At 36.1% G+C, this 19,226-nt stretch overlaps 1 protein-coding gene across 2 annotated transcripts in view; it reads right to left on the minus strand.

Annotated features, from left to right (window-relative positions):
• Positions 1-215: 215 nt before the first annotated feature.
• The window catches only part of VPS50 (VPS50 subunit of EARP/GARPII complex), a 105,811-nt gene continuing 86,800 nt past the window's right edge, over positions 216-19,226 (minus strand). For both annotated transcript variants that reach the window (XM_006187033.3, XM_032483991.1), the window contains 7 exons: positions 16,429-16,509; positions 10,901-11,049; positions 9,750-9,846; positions 8,526-8,684; positions 5,483-5,604; positions 3,452-3,641; positions 216-932 (listed from right to left, as the gene is read on the minus strand). In XM_006187033.3, coding sequence (XP_006187095.1) covers positions 813-932; positions 3,452-3,641; positions 5,483-5,604; positions 8,526-8,684; positions 9,750-9,846; positions 10,901-11,049; positions 16,429-16,509 — 918 coding nt within the window. In that variant the 3' untranslated portion in view covers positions 216-812. The remainder of the gene's footprint in view (positions 933-3,451; positions 3,642-5,482; positions 5,605-8,525; positions 8,685-9,749; positions 9,847-10,900; positions 11,050-16,428; positions 16,510-19,226) is intronic.

A 19,226-nucleotide genomic window follows, 5' to 3' on the forward strand; every position in this document is an offset into this window, starting at 1 on the left:
GAAGGGAGGAAGGAAAGAAGGAAGGAAAAGACGGAACTCCCACAATCACCATTCTGCATGCTACTCAGGCAATGAATAGGTGTGCCCAATGAAATTACTTTTCACCACTGGTTTCAGGATATAAGACCATTAAAATTAGAACATGCTAAAAAAAATTCCATTATAGTTTCATGAAATCTGCCTGCTGTGGAAAAATATCAAAATGCAGTCTCACATAGGTTGATCATGTTAGATTATAATATTTATTTAATTTCATCATTTATGATCACTGTGCCATAACCAAATTAACTCCAGCACAACTTTGACATTTTAAAACACAGACAGCATACTGATTTTTCAACTACTTCACTTACATGTACTTTTCAATTGTCATGCAGTGTTCATAATTAGGAGATACTGTACATTAGCCCTCTCATATGAACCAAATTCAGAGGGTAGAAAAATGCCAACATAAATTCATTCTCCAAAACTGCCCATGAATGTGCTGTGCTGTCACTGTTTCTTCTAATAATATACTTATGGTACATTCTTTAGTAAAATGTGTAGCTGTAGTCACATAACAATAGTTATGATGAGGCAATATTACAAGAAAGGAATACAACAAATGAGACTGAAAATTGGAGAGGAGAGAGCAGGGCATATAAAAGTCATTTGAGAACACCACACAAACTTTGATGTTTCCCACTTCCTAGTTGGAAAGAACACGCACAGAGTTTTCTTAAGACAGTTGTCACGAGTGCATGAAAAATTGGCTTTCGTGTCATATATGTTGAGAGAAGATCAATGCCACTGAGGAAACAGAACTGTGTTCCTTATCTTTTGGGTCTGTCTATATCATCTATAGCAGACAGAAGTTTTTGTCTTGCTTTCTTATTGATATGGGATCCCAGGCAAACATTTACCAGATTGGTCAGCTGCTTCGTTGAATACTCCTGCTCGGAAAAAGAAGATTCAGATTTAGTACACTAAAACACACGTATGTGATCAATGCGAAAAAAAAAAAAAAAAAAAGAACAGGCAGAGAGCTATTCGAGTCTTGGTAGCTAGTTACTGAGCACTACAAACCAGTGAAAAGCAATGGAAACTGTAGTTGAAACATGGAAGAGAAACTAGGTACAGAGCTGTAAGAGCAGGGAGTAAGGACACCTTAGTACACATTTGAAACAAGAAGCACTAGAGTCTTGAAGTGATATGGCAGATAACATGCCTATGCTTCTTGCTACTTTTAAGTTCACACTCTATGCTTGTTTCTGTGAGAGTCTTTGTTATTAAGTTATCAAAATACACTGACATCTCAAATTTTTAAAATGCTACTAAGTAGTTTCTGGCGTGGTACATTTTGCCAACATTTTAGGTAAAAGAAAAAAAATCTCCAAGCACAGAACAACTCTTCTGAGATACAATAAATGAATAAGGTAACAAAGATCAGAAAGTTACTGGTTTTTAAACCCTTGTATTGTAATTGGCAGCTAGAAAGTAAAATTAAGACTACAGCTGACCCTTGAACAACGCAGGAGTTAGGGGTGCCAATCTTCCACACAGTCAAAACTGCACATAATTTATAGTTGGCCATCCTATCCAAGGATTCAACCAACTGAGGACTGTGGAGTACTGTGGCATTTACTACTGAAAAAAATTTGCATATAAGTGGACCTGTAAAGTTCAAGTCCATGTTGCCCAAGGGTCAACTGTATAAGCATTTTGTGCTGCACAAACCTATTTGGTTCCTGAATTTCAGATAAGTTATTAGGATGAGGATGAATGGAACTCATCAGAAAGTTTTACAACTTGACTTGTTACTGGAGGATGAATAGCAAGAGTTCAGCTAGGGGAAGAGAGTTGTGAACTATCATCTAATGAGAAAAGAACAGGTCTTCACTGGAGGTAACCAATAAAGACAGTGCAATTTCAAAATAAGAGGAAGAGTTCATTTAAAAAAATTAGCAAACTGCTCAGTTTGTGTATGTGATCTCTGAGAGTACCTGTAAGTACCCGGGGAATTCTCTCAAGTCATCACTCAACATTTAGAAAGCACCACCCAAGCACTGCAGTAGACACTGTGGCAAATTCTCTGGAAAACAGGACAATCCCTGCGGCTGGGCAAATTTCAATCAATTACAAGTATCAGTTAGTTAGGGTTCTTCTAAAATACTAACCTAAAATTTTTAGCCCACTGTATTAAAAGAAACTCGCCAACAGGCATTGTCCTCACATCAAATTGGATCCCTAAGAGCTGTGCCTTTTCTTCTCAGCTACTTGTCCTCCTACCCAACGCCTTCCTCAGTACCAGCCCCAAAGTGTTTACAGCTCACTACAGTAAATGGATTCTAGCAACATTCAGCAGTCCATCTGCATCTGGTTTAGCACTGTGGTTCTCAAACGACAGAGATCAGTGGGACTAAAGTGGTGACATTTTGCTCAATTCTGGTGCACTGATCAGTCACTGAAAATAGCACATATGTTTCTACTTTGCTCTCAAAGATCTGAAACTGCTGTACGTACAGTAGGCACATTTATGCAACACTCAGGCTAATGTTTCTGGCTAAAACTCATTTCATTTTTCTAGACTGTTGAAACTAGAAAGAATGAGCCTGATAAAGTAAATGTAAGTAATTCCTCACTTTCTTACCCAGTAAAACGAAATAAAAATTTACTTAGCTTTTACCCATGATGTTTATAGCATAAATAAATGTGAACACTAGAGTAAGTGATGGAATCAGATTTGATGATAATTTTAACACTTCTCATATTTTCGTTAAATCTGTCTTCACATACTGTCTATCTAGACAAATGATACAATTGTACAGAAAAGATTCCTGTATTGAGCATGCTCTGGTGATACTTGAGTCGAACTGTGTCAAAAATTCAGCATCCTAAATAGCACTTGTTATAAATAGTAATTTTCTCTACTTATTTATATCTACACAAAAGAAAAATAATCTCATCTATACTTATGGTAAAATGTAAGATCTAAGGTAGGATGAAGTTAAAACTCAACTATTTAAATACTAATAAATCTAATCATCACTACTACATGTCAGTGTGTTGAGGCTGTCGCCCATTCAGTGTTGAGGGCTGCAAGACAGTTTGAGCCCTGTAAGACTTTAGCCTGTGAATCTTTTCAATGTTGTTATATTCAATCTGTCTTGATGTTAACCATCTGCAGCCTTTTCCTACAACACAGCCTAAGGATAAACACAGCTAAAGTTCAAACTGGGGCTATCTCTCCAGGTAATTACTGTTACAGTTCACAAAGTCTCAAAAGGATCTGATTAGGCAAAGGGCACACTGCACAGACTGTGAGTATCGTAAAGACCAGCTCTAAGGAGCTCATGCTAAAAAAGCAAATTTTCTATTTCACCCTCACGATTTTGAATTATATCATACACCAGACAAGAACAGCACAAAGGAAAAGGAGTAAAAATGGAATTAACTGCTTCGCAGCTCTCACCCTGTGCTCTTTGATCCAGCGTTCCATGTCATTCTCAGTTAGGTAGTAGGCTTTAATATAGGTCTCCACAAATTCTTTATCGGGAATGGGTCTAATATCTGTTAGTTTTTCAAGTTTCATTAAAAACTGTTGAAAGTCCAATTGCATCAAGGCACGACCCTCATTACTACACTTCTTGACGTTGGCATATCTAAGATACACAATAATAATTTTAAAAAACATAAATGATGGAATGGTTAGAAAAAGAAGCGTTCAGGTACTTAAACTTTTCTCTAACCCACATTTGGTGACATTCCACAAGAGGATTACAGGAAAAAGAACACATGAGCCTTGAGTCAGAAGGATGGGGTTGTGTTCTAGGCCCTGTCACTCAGTAGTCATTTTTCCTGCCTGGGCCTCAGGCTCCTCACTTGCAAAGCAAAGAGATCAAATGACCTATAAGGCTCTTTGCTGCTGCACTGCAGACTATAGTTGTGCACGTTCAATTAACATAATCCTCTGTAAGACAGTTAACGCTGGTATTCCAGTTAATCTGGCTGCCAAGAATTATGTATAAAACTAAGCTATGAATATTCCCAAGTAATCTTAGCATCATAAAACTCTTCAATATTTTAACCACTTAAAGCAAAGAAAAAAATGAAATAACTCTCCCATAAACATTCAGCAAACCCAAGAAACACAGGAGCATATAAACGTAGAAATTATTTACACAGTTTTCATAATAAGACACTTTAGAAACTTATTCTGACACCCCACAACACTGAAAAACTGTGTGTTCAAAGGTGGACTAGTAATACGAGTAAATACGCTAACCCTAACAGTACAACATTTTATTATTCATAAGTAATATTTCTTCAATCAGACAATATGTGGAGAATCCAACCATAGGAATCAAGGTACCTCCCCTAAGGAAATCTGCAAGAATAGTTGTTTATATCATTTGAAGTTACCCATCTCTCTTTCTTTTTTTTAATAAAAAGTGTTTTATACAGAAATATAACATTTGTAATTCATGTTTCTACTATTAAACAAGTTTATTAGGAGTACTTTCCAGTCATGACTGCTGACACAGAGCCTCTGTGGGATTTACAGCACTTTCGGTTTCAATACAAAATGCCAAGGCTGTTGTCAGCTTGTCACGGTCACCTTCCACTTTCTAACTTCTAACACATTCTTTTTTTTTTTCTTTTTTCTTTTTATAGAACAAATAAGAACTGAAGAGAAATGATATAGAGAATGATAGTGTGAACATTCAACTGATGTGCAGTTCTAGATCACTGTGAATCATCTTTGAAATAGCGATCTGCTTTCCAGGAATATTTTAAATGTATTACTGATTCTTAACTGCGTTCCAGATGTCGTGGGCAGGGTCTCTGAGTGAATGGGAAAATTACTTTAGATCTGTAAACTAAAAAAAAATGAAAGATTTCTATAGTTTACAGTGTTATAATAATGATATCATTAACAATGACATAGTGGTTACGAGGACTGATTTTGCCATTAGAAACTCAGGCACTCATAAGCATTCTCTACATTTAAAAACTGTGAACTTGGATAAGTGACTTAACCTCATTAAGCCTTGATTTTCTGAGGCTAGGCTCTCTCTCTGTTGATAAAACACAGAGAAAAATACCATTATTGACAATTTATGTTAAGATTGATAACAGAATCTTACAAAGTCCTTAGTTCAGTAAATGACATATAGTGTTCAATGAATGTTACGTATAATCATCATCATAATTGTATTATTAGGTTATAATAATGATTACTTTCAGACATCCATTAGATGCTGCATTCCTCACTGTTCTACTAGCTGTTTCTAAGCAAGAAAAGAAAAAGGGAGGACACAGTGGGGCTGAAGGTTTCTTCCCAAATTATATTCCAAAATCAAACCTGAATTATTATGGGACTGTCTGCTACTTATCACTATCTCTACCTGTTCTCTCCATCCATTAGTGATGACATATAATGTTATTCATATATTATGATTTATCACTGAAGAATCGGATAATGCTTTCCTGAAGAACTTACCCTTCCACAATAGTTCTATTAGCCAGGCGTATACAATGTTCCCAAAGTATATTAGACACGGGCAAGGGTATCCGAACTCTCTTAGAAACTTCATTTAACCTCATGTTAAACTGCTCAAATTCCTAAGAAGACAAAGATCATGGCCATATGTGAATATAATTATAATGCTACATTGCTCTCCTATCTTAGTGGCAAAAAAGATTTAAAAAGACTCAGAATGAAGTCAAGTAAAACAAAAAGAGATAATGCCAAAGATAATTTGGACTTAGTGTGAAGTCTTTTTTTCAAGTGTATCAAATTGAATAAATTATGTTGTAATACAGTGTACATGACATTTCTTTTCAAAGGAAGTAAGTGTCATTAACTGATTAAATAACAATGTTCAAATGTTTCTACATTTCAAATTTTTCTGTCAGTATGGATTAAAAAGGCTTAATAACATAATAGGTCTTTAAAAATATCTTCAAGAAACCCAGATTTTACAAGTGTTTTAATGAGCTTTCGACTCAGAGTAAACTATTTGTAATTTGTAACTATACTCCTTAGAGAGCAATCTGATAAATTATTCTCTTTCCTAAACATTTTTAAAGTAAAACTATTACATACTGAGTGATTCAAAAGTCATGTAATAGCTGTAAATTTTAGCACAAAAAAACCCCCATATTGTCTCATTAACTATAGAAAAACTGAACTATAGAAAAAATACAACCACTTTTACTACTTATTAGTAACTTTTATAATACCACTCTACTAAAAATTATAATATATGTAACTAATTTACACATTTCCAACAATTACATGGAAGCAGCAGATGGTTCACTCTTCAATAAATTTATTTCTGATTTCTCTGGACTACCATCATCTAAATATGTTCATTTACAAACGTAAATGCCGTTAATCCTTCCTTGACAACGTAGTTGAAATAAACTTAACAAGACCTAAAATGATATTTTTTTTCTTTCGTTTCCTTGATAGAGAAGCTACAGAATGCTTATCAAGTCGAGACTGGCATGCGTTCCAATTTCCTAGTAACATACAGGTGGAAAAAAATCTAATCTGATCATCACCAGTCAAGTTATCACATGATTGGTGGGTTATCCTTTGCTTATCTGAGTCTTCCTAAATCACAATTTTTTCATGATTTATTTTTGACAGTTAACTGCTCTCAACTTTTATGAAAAAGAAGTGGACCTTCAATCCATTCAGCTTACTTTAGAAAATCAAAGGAAGCAAATAGTGCTCTTTTTTTCATTTCATGAATCCAGTAGAACAGCAGTATCTGCTACTGTATTTATTATTCACTAAACTCTGCTTTAGATTTCAAGAGTCAGAATTCAGTTATTTTCATTAATAGTTAAAAGATAAATGCATATGCTTACTATATAAAATGTCATTCTACTCATTGCTAAATTCAATGTTCAAGAATGCTTGTTGTTAAATGAATAATAAAACCACTTCATTTTACTTTTGATTCTTTTGGGGCAACAAATGCAGTCTGCTTTTACCTAAAGGTTTGGACTTGGAAAAGTAACAGAAAGAACAAAAGTTATCATAAAAGTTCCTTTATGAAAGAAAGTAACATTGGTTCTTTTTTATATATTGTTTCTTGGAATTAAGAATGACTGACGCAAGTAGCCTCCTTCTTGTATGCATGTTCACTGAGGGCACAAGTCTCTTTCTTCTTGCATCCCCATAAGTACTATAATCAGCAAGTTATAAAAAATAGAATCAACTTTTCAAAAGTAGAATTGTTTAAAAAAAAAAAAGAGGTGTGATTATTTATAAACAACATTCATCTTCTACATTCCAAATTAAAATTCCCAGCTGACATCTCCTGGGTGCCTAGAAATCAAAGTTCTTTCAGGTTGGCAATTACAGAGCACCCTTAGATCTCATGCTAATGCCTAGATCCTGCTAACTGATTATGATTAGCACCCGTACCTGTGGTTCCTTGAGTCTGGGGACAGCCCCACAGTCCTCAACCCAGCCCTCCAGGAGGGTCCCCTAGGTCGCTGGGAGTTGGCAAACCCGATGAATTCTGCTGCTATCTGTTTTGATCTCCGACTTTGTTTACTGGTTCTCAAGAGTCCCAGGCTATTATTTATCGACTTGGACTAAGCAGGTAAGAATGTTTGTGTAAATGAGATAAGTCAGGAGGTATGAAGGGCCAATTTTCTTTTCACTGACAAATATGAAAAGCAAAACTTTTCTGAAAGCTGTTTTCATTTTCTCAGATGCTCTTTCCTCACCTCAGACATGCACACGGTCCATTTCCTCACTTCCTTCAGGCCGCTCCTCAATTCTCACTTTATGACTCACCATACTTTGCCACTGTCTATCCCTGTTTGGCTGGTTATTTTTTCACAGGACTATTCATCACCTGACATATTATATATTAACATATCTCTTTACTGCTGTCCCCTCACTGGCATGTAAATTCCTTGATGACGTGTAAGTTCCTCAATTCACAACTATATTGCCAGCACCTAGATCAGTGCATGGCACTTGCCAGTTGATTTAGAAATATCTCTTAATGCATAATGAAAAAAACCCCACAATTCTTTCCAGAAAACTTATAAATGTAAATCATTAAACACAAAAGTGTTTGCATGACACACTGCAAAAGTAATATGACTGCTGGAAAAAAACAACTTAGAATAATCATGAAGGTAGTCTCTTACTAGTGAATACACCCACTCAACTATAGAAATTCTTCTAATTAAACAGAAATATCTTCTTGTCACTTCAGTCATGGCTATTGAGATCACATAATATGAAAGCAAGTCAAGACACGCTAATCAAACTCTAACTCAAAACGGGAAATTAGTGAGCAGAAACAAAACACCTACGAAGTATTCTTGGCTCTAAAAGAACACACAATTCGGAAAGAAAGCCTAATCCATCTCAGGGACGTTAATATCACGGGAATGCTGGCATGTGGTAATAGCTATAATCTCAGCTGTAACTTCAGAGCTATCACAATTACAGGAACAGTCTCCTTAGCAGAACTGTCTTTAACAAAGATGTTTCCCAGAGTACTTGCCTTCAACAACGCATCTACGTATATGTTGTGCTGTGACATAATTTCTTTTATATCCCATTTCACATTAGCCATGAGGAGCAACATCTGTTCATAATCAATGGCTTTACCAGCTACAATCCAGTAAATTGGTTTGCGTAGTTCACTGGCCGTTGAGACTGTCTGAAATAAATTTCACAGAAATGAAAACAAAGTTTCCCAAAGTATCAAATTTATAAAGAATACTTTGTTCCTATTTCTTGTACACATCACATCTGAAAATAAAACTATATATATATACTTGAAGTTTTAAATTATGAAAATACTTTTAACTCATGCACAAAGGTCAGACTCAAAACATATTTTGAGACATTCAATAAACTTTAGTCCACTGACAATACAACTATAAAAGAACTACAGACTTTCACTGGAGACTAGCAAATACTTCTCAAGTTCTTTCAGTTTCTCTTCATTTCCACTCCCGCCTCCAAACCACACCTCAAGATTCCACCATCTCTCACTTGCATTAGTCTGACAGCCTTTGAGCTGGTCTCCAGCCTCAAGGGTTGCCATCTAAAGTCCGTTCTTCCAACTGCCCCCGAGCTCCTCTTTCTAAACAAAATATACACCTGACCATGCTACTCACCACCTGTTCCAAATTCTCTAGCAGCTTCCCAGCACCCTCGACACAAAGTCCAACTCCTGGCCTGGAGCGCCGTACATCATGCTGTTTCTGCTGAATCACCCCAGCCATTTTCCTCATCACTAGCCCTCTTTCTTGTTCTGGCAATTTGAGTTTTCCTCAGCTGCTCACATGCACCATGCTCCCTCTCATCTGCAGATCTTCATGTAAGCTACTCCCTTTAGTGCACAACATTCTCCTGATTCACCCTCTTTCTTGTTGGTCCAGCTTAAACATTATTTCCTCATGACAGCCTTCCTGGACAACCTTCTTCCAACCACACCCCGCCCTTCCTCCAGTCAAGGTTAAATACCCTGACACTGTTTCTTTCCCCCAATTTTACTTTATTGTAAATACAGCTTTAATTGCTCTTCCACTAGACTAAAAGCTATATGAGGTGCTCAATAAGTAATTATTTAATACAGGAATTCATGACTGAATAAAAGAACACTCTAATCAAGCTCTCCTCGGGTTGGGAGACTGACCACTAATAAAAAAAACCCCTGAATAATGTGTGACAGCCCCATCTTGCTCACAGTTGAAATGATATACAATACATGTCTGACCTGGGAATAAAACTGCTGAAGAAAGGGTTTTTTGACCGCTGGCATCACAGCATCCAGATGCGGCTGAAGGAACTCGAACTGTTCAGCCAAGAATACTCTAAAGGGAATAAATAACCCGCCGTGTAAACAAAACACAGGTTTTAGAGCCTGTCAATATTTCTCTATAACGAATCTTTAAGATCCCTGAGCAAAAGTTTAACAATTAACATTATTTTCCATTTTAAAGAACTATCTTGCATTACTACCTGACATACTCATTTACAATTCACACAAAAATTGATGCTAAGTTTATCACTGAACGTGATCTGATGTGAAAGGCAGCCAACTTTCAAAGGAGTTAATCTGGTTACCAAAAGGTGCAGAATTATGCTGCTTTGCATGTAAGATATGAGCACAGATAACACAAAAGACTGAAGAAAGAATACAACAGTATTTTTTGAAAGGATTTCTTTTAAAGATGCCATGTAATTACACACAACAGATCTGTGAATTCACAGATTTAACACCTGACACTTTTCAGAACTTAGCCAAACATTCCTAACAGGCAACACACTGGGACTGGGTTGAGACACGCACGTGAACTTCAGGCTAGGAGGCTGGTGTACACAAGGGGGAGTCATCTGGCTGGAAGGCTGCGGGCAGCCATACTACTTCTCTCTACTTTTAGTTATGCACACAGAAACTCTTGAATTACACTGGACTACATTTTATGGAAGAAGTTACATGCTTTAATTTTATTAAAGAATTTGGGGATTTACAAAGGTCAGGAGGCACTCCTGCTGATGTCAAGGGTTGACTACATTAACACTAAAGTGACAATGTAACTACTGTTTCTCTGGAATCATAATTCAATGGGGAAACATAAAGTACTACAGTATAACATGCTTTTCTAAAGTCTTACTTAAAGCAAGGATCACGTTGCTAAAGATTGAAACTTAAAAGGTTTCCTTCCTTCCATTTATATACCTGAAAATCAGCCATGCAGTTTTAAAACTCGATTGGTAATCTATCTTAGGATATACTTCTCAGAAAAACATAAGTGATATTTAGAAGTAGAAGATGTATGTAAGCTAGCAGGATAATTATACCATGCTTACTCTTACAACCTTTCTTAAATATTTAATGGCAAACAACTGTTTTTGACAACTTACAAGGATTCTGTGGCTACCACTCTTTCCGCCAACCCATACAGTGTATCCCCAGATGTCAAAACCACCAGGTGACTGAGGTGAGGGCTCGGCACCTTCTCCTTTCTCTCTTCTGCTGCTGTGAGTGTGGCAGTAGGATCAGTTAAAACTTCCTAAAAATAGAACATACATACACACGCAGACTGAAGTAGCAAATCTAACAGCAATAAACCACGTGACTTTACAAACTGGAACTGTAATTAAAATACACTTAGGCATATACTAATTACACTTAGTTTCAGTTCTTCTTCCTTCTTTTATATTCTCTAACTACTAAAACTTTCCTTTTTATACTAAGGAAATGATCCAAAACTCCATACGCTATTATCTGCACAGGACCTGAAGTAGACCAATACAAAGAATCCTCATGACTTGTCAGACATTTCACAGAGACAGTAGTGAGACGCCCTTCAGCAGCTTGTGAATGAGGGAAAGGAGGCTGCCCCTCCAGAACCAAGCTGATAAAATTATATTGTGATTAACCATTTCCACACTGAAGTATAACTTCGGTATAATCCCAAGAAGGCAGGACTGAAATATAGTTCTAAACTGAAACAGAATCAACTGTATTGTAAATGTCTAGGGACAGACTATTGATCTGAAGATGGTCAATGGAAATAAAAGGAAGGGATGTCCAAAAAGCAGAATGGACTGAACCTTAAAAGATCCTCAAAGAAAATTATAGCACAAAAATTGAATACAAACAAGTCTAAAAGTGTACAAAATATAAATCTACATTACTTTTTAAATCAATTACCAATAGTCACAAATCTCTAACATTTTCCTTACGAACAAAAGACACATCACATGCATAGGAGGCTGGTAGTGTAATTAGGTTTATAAATTTAGCAAAATGGACATAAAACATTATAAAATCTTTCAAGTTAGAAAATGGTTTTATTCTTCTTTAGTTCTTTCTTATACCTTATTTTCTACGAAAGGTATTGTCTCTCTTCAATCTCGAATTACTCAATTCGCATTTAAAAGTGGAAACAACTATGCTTTCTCTAAGGAGAATCCAGATAAGGGAACAATGCAAATTAATCAATGTCACAGCTCCATTATTCATTTCCTTCAACTAAAAAGGAAAATAATCACCCAACTTCTGCCAAAAAAAAAAAAAAAAAATCATAAAATTACATACTGTTTGGTACCAGTTGGTTGCCTATGCTATTTAATTTACTTTGGTGGCTATTTAACCACATCTAGGCTGTCCAAGTGAAGAACTTTAGGATCATCCTTGGCAACCCTTTCTCACCTCCATCATGCCTAAACAGACACCTCTGTGGTTTGTTCCTCATGTCACTACTTCATCAAGACCAAGGCCCCACAGCATCCTTGACTGGACTATTCTAAATGTCCCCAGTAGTCCCTCTAGCTTCTCCTGCTTTTACTCCACATTCCACACAGTCAACTGGTTTATCTTTCAATAATACCTAGGTGATCTTTCTAAAATGGAGATGTGATCATACCACTCCCTAATTTAAAAGTTTCAATTGACAATCCCTTTCTTACAGGAAAAAAGCCTAAACTTGTTGCCAAGATAATACTCCTTTACAAATGGCTACCTTGCCAGCCTCATTTCAAGATAATCTCTCTACCTGCTAAGGTCTAGACCCTCTGGACTGTTTGCTACACCTGTCCTACTGACATTCCCATCTTACCAGTTCTCTCTTGTCTGCCTAGCTCTTACCTCATTTTTTAAGTCTGAGCTCATATTATTGCCTCCTTTCTGTAACTTTCTCAGTCTCCCAAGAAGAATAAGTATCTTACGTGTGTTAACATTACCTATACATACACGTATACCTGTATGAGGCATCATAAAGTGTACTTTATCAGTTGTTGTTTTCTGACTCCCCCTACCTCACTATGAGTTCTTGGAGGGTAGGAACCAATTTCACCCTCTTTGCATTTCAAGTCCTTGGCATGCCTCTTGGCATCAACAGGCCCTCAATTAGGAGGTGATGGTAAGAATCTTCTCTTTCTCTCCTATTGTTCTTCAAGCCTATTCCAATCAGGCTTTTGTCTGCCCCATGCCAAAGAAAGAGTTTTCAAGGTTCCCATTGGCCTCCTTATGGCCAAATCCAACAATCAACTCTGAATATCCATCTCTGAAAACTCCCCCTGACTTTTAAATATGGGAATGTCCCCAAAGTTCAGTCCTGAGACTTACATTCTACTCCCTAGATGACTTCATCTAGCCCCACAGCTTAAATCCCATCCACATGGCAATACCTCAAGATTTATATATGAGCCCTGGCCTCTCTCACCAGTAGTGCATTTAATGTATCTGAAACTGAATTCTTGATGTCCTCCTCAGATGTGCCCCTCCTAAAAGTCTCAACCATCCCCAGTAACGGCACCTCCATTCTCCAGAAGTTAGGTGCCATCCTTGACTCTTCTCAGTGTCAAACCCCTCTTATAATCCATCAACAAGTCTTGATGGGTCTACCTTCAAAAACAGATCCATTTAGGGAAATACGCTTGAAGAGAGCAAGAGAGTCACCAAAATGTGAAGCTGACATAAGTAATGGTATGTGCTTATTGTGTACTTAAACAGAAAAGCTCCAAGATAGGATCTGTGTTTCAGCTTATACCAGTACAGGAAAGACTTTAAGAAATGAAACCCTAATCAACCTTTATTGTCACAGTGAAAAGTTAACATTTTCAGCCTTTCCTGCCACTAATGCACCAATACAAAGAGAATTCCTATTTATGGATATTTCTGGATCAATTTAAAATATATTTTTATTGTCAAAGATTAAAGTTGGCCAAAGGTCTTAAAGCTAACAATTTGGCGTCATCAAGTACATAACTAAAAATTCACATTTCTGGTACCATTATCACCCTACACTAACATCCTTTCCTATTCATCTACTATAAGACTACTTTTCTTAGACTTTTATTTGATGTGTCAAAGTTTTTTAGTTTACAGTGAATTTATATCAAAGAATTTCAGGTCGCATTTTTAAGAATATAATGATCCCATTTTGCGCCTTTTACAACTTAAAGAGAAGCACAACTTAGAAGATATATAGAGAGAGAGATAATAAAATTACCAAAAAAGTTCTTACTAAAGTTTTAACTAACACATAGGAGAAATATAAGGAAAAATACTACTTGCATTCAGTGGTTCCATATTGATTCGGCTATAAATTATTTTAATAGCCAAAGAATGCATTGAATAGCAAGAAACCAATTAATGTTCTCTGCCAATGTAGATGCAAATTAATGAAGTGAAGAATACTTATATAGCAGCTTATGAAAAAATATTTTTAAAAATAATAAAACAATGCTTATCAGTATTAGTAATAATTTAACATGTATTAACATTGGAAACTGATGGAAATTTTCAGAAAAACTTCTACTGTATTGCTGTAGAGTCTTATCCATTAGAGGAGTAAGGACCCTGGAGAGGCTCTGTCAAAGGTCAGCGTTCCTTACAAACTGAAGGAGGAAAGACTGCTCCCATAGTTTTCAGTTCCAAGGTGCAGTCTTTGATTTAACAGATGGTGAGAATAGGGACTTAAAGAAAAGATACCTTGAAAAGACAAGGCGCCACAGAAAAAAACAGGTATACCTATCTACTCATTTTTGGGAAGAGGTGTATAGTTGGTTTTAATAAACACATTTCTAAACCTGACTACTACACCAGTTTGGGAAAAAAATTTATCCAGTGAACACAGAACTGGTCTGACAGATGCTACAGATACAATTTATCAGTAGATGGGTGGCAGCTTGTCTCAAAGAACAGCTAATTTGCCCCCACTGTTTACTTGGTCATGCTAGTTCATTACACACCATATGACAAAATCTGCAGCATTAAATTCATGCCTTAAGGGTCAGATCTGGAATTGTGTTTTGACAATCATAAGCTAGTAACTAGCAGAAATGGCAGAGAAGCACTAGAGTCAATGACTCTACTGGTAAATTTCAGCCCATCAATCTTGAGGCATTCGGCCAGAAACAAGAAAATTTTCAGCTGTGGACTAAGATCTGGAAAACAAGATCTACAGGTCAAGGTTATACAAGTATCAAAAAAGGAAGTGCAAAATCCAAACACAGATAAACTGCCAATGGGACTGAAAGCCAGTGGATTTTACACAACAGAGACGCTCCTCCCCCTAAAAAAAAGGGAAATAGATGGCTGTGTCAAACGAGGAGACTTGACTCTGAAAAAGAAGATCAGGATTAAGTGGACAACAAAACCAAGAAAACAAACCAGGAGACACCAAACTCAAGGACTAGAGTTTATTCATTTACTCTATAAATATTTGTTGAAGAGATGCTGTGTGCCAAGGTAAGTGCTATGAATATGAATATATATCAAAAATGTAAGTGCTCGGCAAAAAGATGTCCAAATGGTAAGGGAGATGGGTAAGATGTATACAGTTTGTTTCTTCTGCATAAACAGTGCTCACCTGAAATATCAACACATGCTTCTTTTACTTTACTCGTATCTCTGCTCAAAAGTCACTGTCCTATCACTCTGCTTCATTTTCTTCCTAGCACTTATTATCTGACGCTATTATACATTTATATGTCTCTCTGCCCCAGTAAAATACAGGCTCCAAGATGAGAAGTACCTCTCTTTTGTGCACTGATGACTTTCCAGCACTAAAAAAAAAAAATGCTCATCCCATACTAATTATTCTAAAAAGTAGTTCTTAAAAGGATTAATGATTACATTACTTTATGAAAACTTCAATAAAAAAAAATAGGCTCATAATGTAGAGCTTATTAGAAAAAAAAGGAAAATAATCGCTTGTTTGGGTAGATGAAGGAATAAAGGAAAACTCATAGATGCAGAGAAATGCACTGAATAACAAAAATCTCTGGCTATAGTGGCCAAGCTTAGGGAACATTTTTTTATTTTAAATGTTTACGTTGGCTTAACCACTACTGAGAGTCAGTTCTGTTTTGCTACCTATCTTTTTAAAATATGCATTTCATCATGTGACACATTTAAGAATTCAGACTCCCTACTGCACAGCCAACTCATCACAAACTTCTTGAATGTTAAGGCCATTTATAAAGTGGTCCTAAACACTCTTTGCAACACAACTCTTTGGCATATACCAGTGTCCCATCACAAAGACCTACCAAAATTTGGGCCAAGCTTGCTCTCACCTAAAGACCCTTGCTCAGCCTCTGAACCTTAATTTGACTGCTATTCTTTCTCTCCTTCCCCATTAATCCCGTACCTGCTCTTCCAAGTTTAGCATAAGTCTCACCTCCTTGGTTAGTCATTCTATGACATTAATTTTGCATAAACCTTTCTTCTCTTTGAGCATGCACTGAAGGTAGAGCAAATATCATACTCTTTCATGTGTACTAGCTTTCTCTTTCAGACTATAAGAAATCTCCATGTGACGTCCTATAGGCAGTTAGTGTACTCAATGTACACATAACATACATTCACATGTAACTGATTAGATGGCTAATTTCTATTTTAAGTAACCCAAAAGAATTGATTCCAACTGATTACTTACCAGATCAATGAGGCTTTCCTGTATTCTGTTTAGAGTTGTTCTTAGTCTACTACTACTTAGGCCTAATCCTGTTGATTCCAACTGAAAAAGAAAAAGAAAGGCATGTAAAATCGCTCTGGAGATAATCCTGCAAATGTTATAACTTCAAAGTAGCCAAAATTAAGTATGTGCCGAGTTTTCACTCAGATACTTAGCCTTCAGAGGGTTTCCAAAATGCATTTAAAAATTCCAAAACATCAAAAAGAGAAGTCAAACTTGAGGCCTCAAGTGAACAAGAGAACTATTTACACATGTGCACTGACAGGTCATACCAACATACATCAATCTAATGAATTTATCAGGAGAGAGTTCACCAGAATTTCCTTTCCACAAGTTACTATTTTTAATTACAAAACTTAAGATTTTTAGATACTTAAAGAGCCCAAGGATACAAAGGGCCATACTGATACAGAAAAAACAAAGCAGAGATGATACATATTTTCAATATCAAGAATTAGAGAGTGGTTATCACTACAGATCCTTCAGACATTAAAAGGAAAATAAGGGAATATTATGAAAAATTTTATGCTAATAAATCTACCAAACCAGATGAAATGGTCAAATTCTTTGACAGACTTATAAAAACTGACCTAAGAAGAAACAGAAAACTTGAGCAGCTATTAGATTAAATTTAATAAAAACCTTCAAAAAGTATTAATCCTATGTAGACTCTCAGAAAACAGAAGAAAGGAGAATGTTTCCCAATTGTTTTATGAGACTACTATTACTCTGACTCCTAAACCAAAGATACCACAAGAAAATATAACTACAGACTCATAAATTTCATGGACACAGATTTTCTTAAATCCTTAAGAAACCATTAGCAAATTGATTCATGACTTAGTGGTGTCTGTCTTGAGAATGCAAGGTTGGTTAACAGCCTAAAATCCTATTTTGAAATTAACCAATGTACCTCACCATATTAATATATTTCTCTTTAGGAATGAAAGTTATAATCATTTAAATAGATTGAGAAAAAGCATTTGACTAAATTTATTCTTTCATGATAAAAATTCAAAAAACTAGTAACAAGACACTTTCTTCAACATGATTATGGGCACCTATGAAACAGCTAACATCATACCCAATGGTGAAAGGCACAATGCTTTCTGTCTAGGATAGATGAGGGATGAGGAACAGGACAAGGATATCAACTCTCACCACTTTAATTTTACATTGTACTGGAGGTCCTAGCCTTTACAGGAAAGACAAGAAATATAAGGCATAAAGACTGCAAAAGAAGAAGTGAAGCTAAATACTGGACACCAGGATACTTCCCTCTAAGCACTGATACAGCTGCATCTCACAACTTTTGATATGTTGTGTTTTCATTATGATTCAGTTCAAAATATCTTTTAATTTCTCTTGTGCTTTCTTGTTTAACCCAATCTTTACTTAGACGTGTTCTTTAATTTCCAAATATTTAGGTTTTCCTAGTTATCTTATTGTTCATGGTTCCTAATTTAATAACACTGTCATCAGAAAATATATTCTGTATGATTTCAATGTTTAAATTCATTAGAATTCATTCTGTATGAATTAAGTACATTCAGTAATTTTTTTAATTGCTAAAAATTATCTTTTTTTTCAGTTTTAGGAATTATCTTTGGTTTTTTCAATACCGTTTCTACTAGAACTTTTTATATCTCTACTGAGATATTCCTGCATTTAAAATGTTTTGTTTTACTTTATCGAAGACAGTTATAATAGTCCATTTAAAATCCTATCCTTTAGTTCCAACATCTTGAGGTAAGACTACATTGCTTTTCCTTTTACTTAAGGGTGTATTCTACTTTTTTGGTTCCATGTATTTAGGTAAAGTTGGAATGCATCATCAATTTGATTCTGGAAATTTTGGATTCTGTTATTTTTCTCTGATAACTACTGCTTTGTTCTCAGTATGCAATTTGCTTGGCCAGGTTGAACTACAAACTATCTCTTATGCAGCAGCTTCAGTCTCTGTTCAGATCTTTTTTCTTTGATTGACCACAGTCAGTCTGTTCCACATAAACATGGTTCATGGGTTAGTCAGACATGGGGGTAGACAGAAATTGGGGATCCCTTCTCTGACTATCTCCCTTCTGAACTTGCCCCTACTCTTTTCAGTGTTCCCAGTTTCCTGGCTTCACTTTTCTGGTTCCCCAGCCAGAAAGACTGCAGGGTTTCCTATGGTTGCCTCCATTTGTGTGCCTCGTGGTTGCACTTATTTCTGGGCTAAAAACCATGGAGATGGAATTTATTTTTCTAGCTTCCTTTTCTCCAGCCACTGGCATGAACCCCCACCAGAGTCTACATGCTTCTGCTCACTCTCCAATATCTTCAGGAAGCTGCCTTTTGGATAACATCCAGGTTTTATAATTACTTTCTGCAGGAAATACCATCTAGTAAGGTCTCAGTCCCTCATACCCAGAAGTGGAGTTAATTCATTCTTAAAAGTTTAGATAACAAATCTCCCTACAAAGAAACAGTTCCATTAACAAAAGTTAACTTCAAATGAGGCTCACAAACTGTTGTCAAGTAAGGACCCTAGTAAGATTTACTTGGATAAGAAATAACCAGCACATTAATCCATGTATCCTAAGAATATGCTATGTGCTTACTACTGCATTAAGGTAAGCTACAGAATGGTCTTCACAAAAGAAAAAGAACAGGAAGGACCAAGGAAAACATAACTCAAGAGCTGAACAATGGAAGATTGGTACCTCCATAAAGCAATACTATAAGTACCATTTTTATAATAGAATCACATGGATTGGCTA

This window comes from Camelus ferus, chromosome 7 (genome assembly GCF_009834535.1).
Source record: "Camelus ferus isolate YT-003-E chromosome 7, BCGSAC_Cfer_1.0, whole genome shotgun sequence".
Classification (NCBI taxonomy): Eukaryota; Metazoa; Chordata; class Mammalia; order Artiodactyla; family Camelidae; genus Camelus; species Camelus ferus.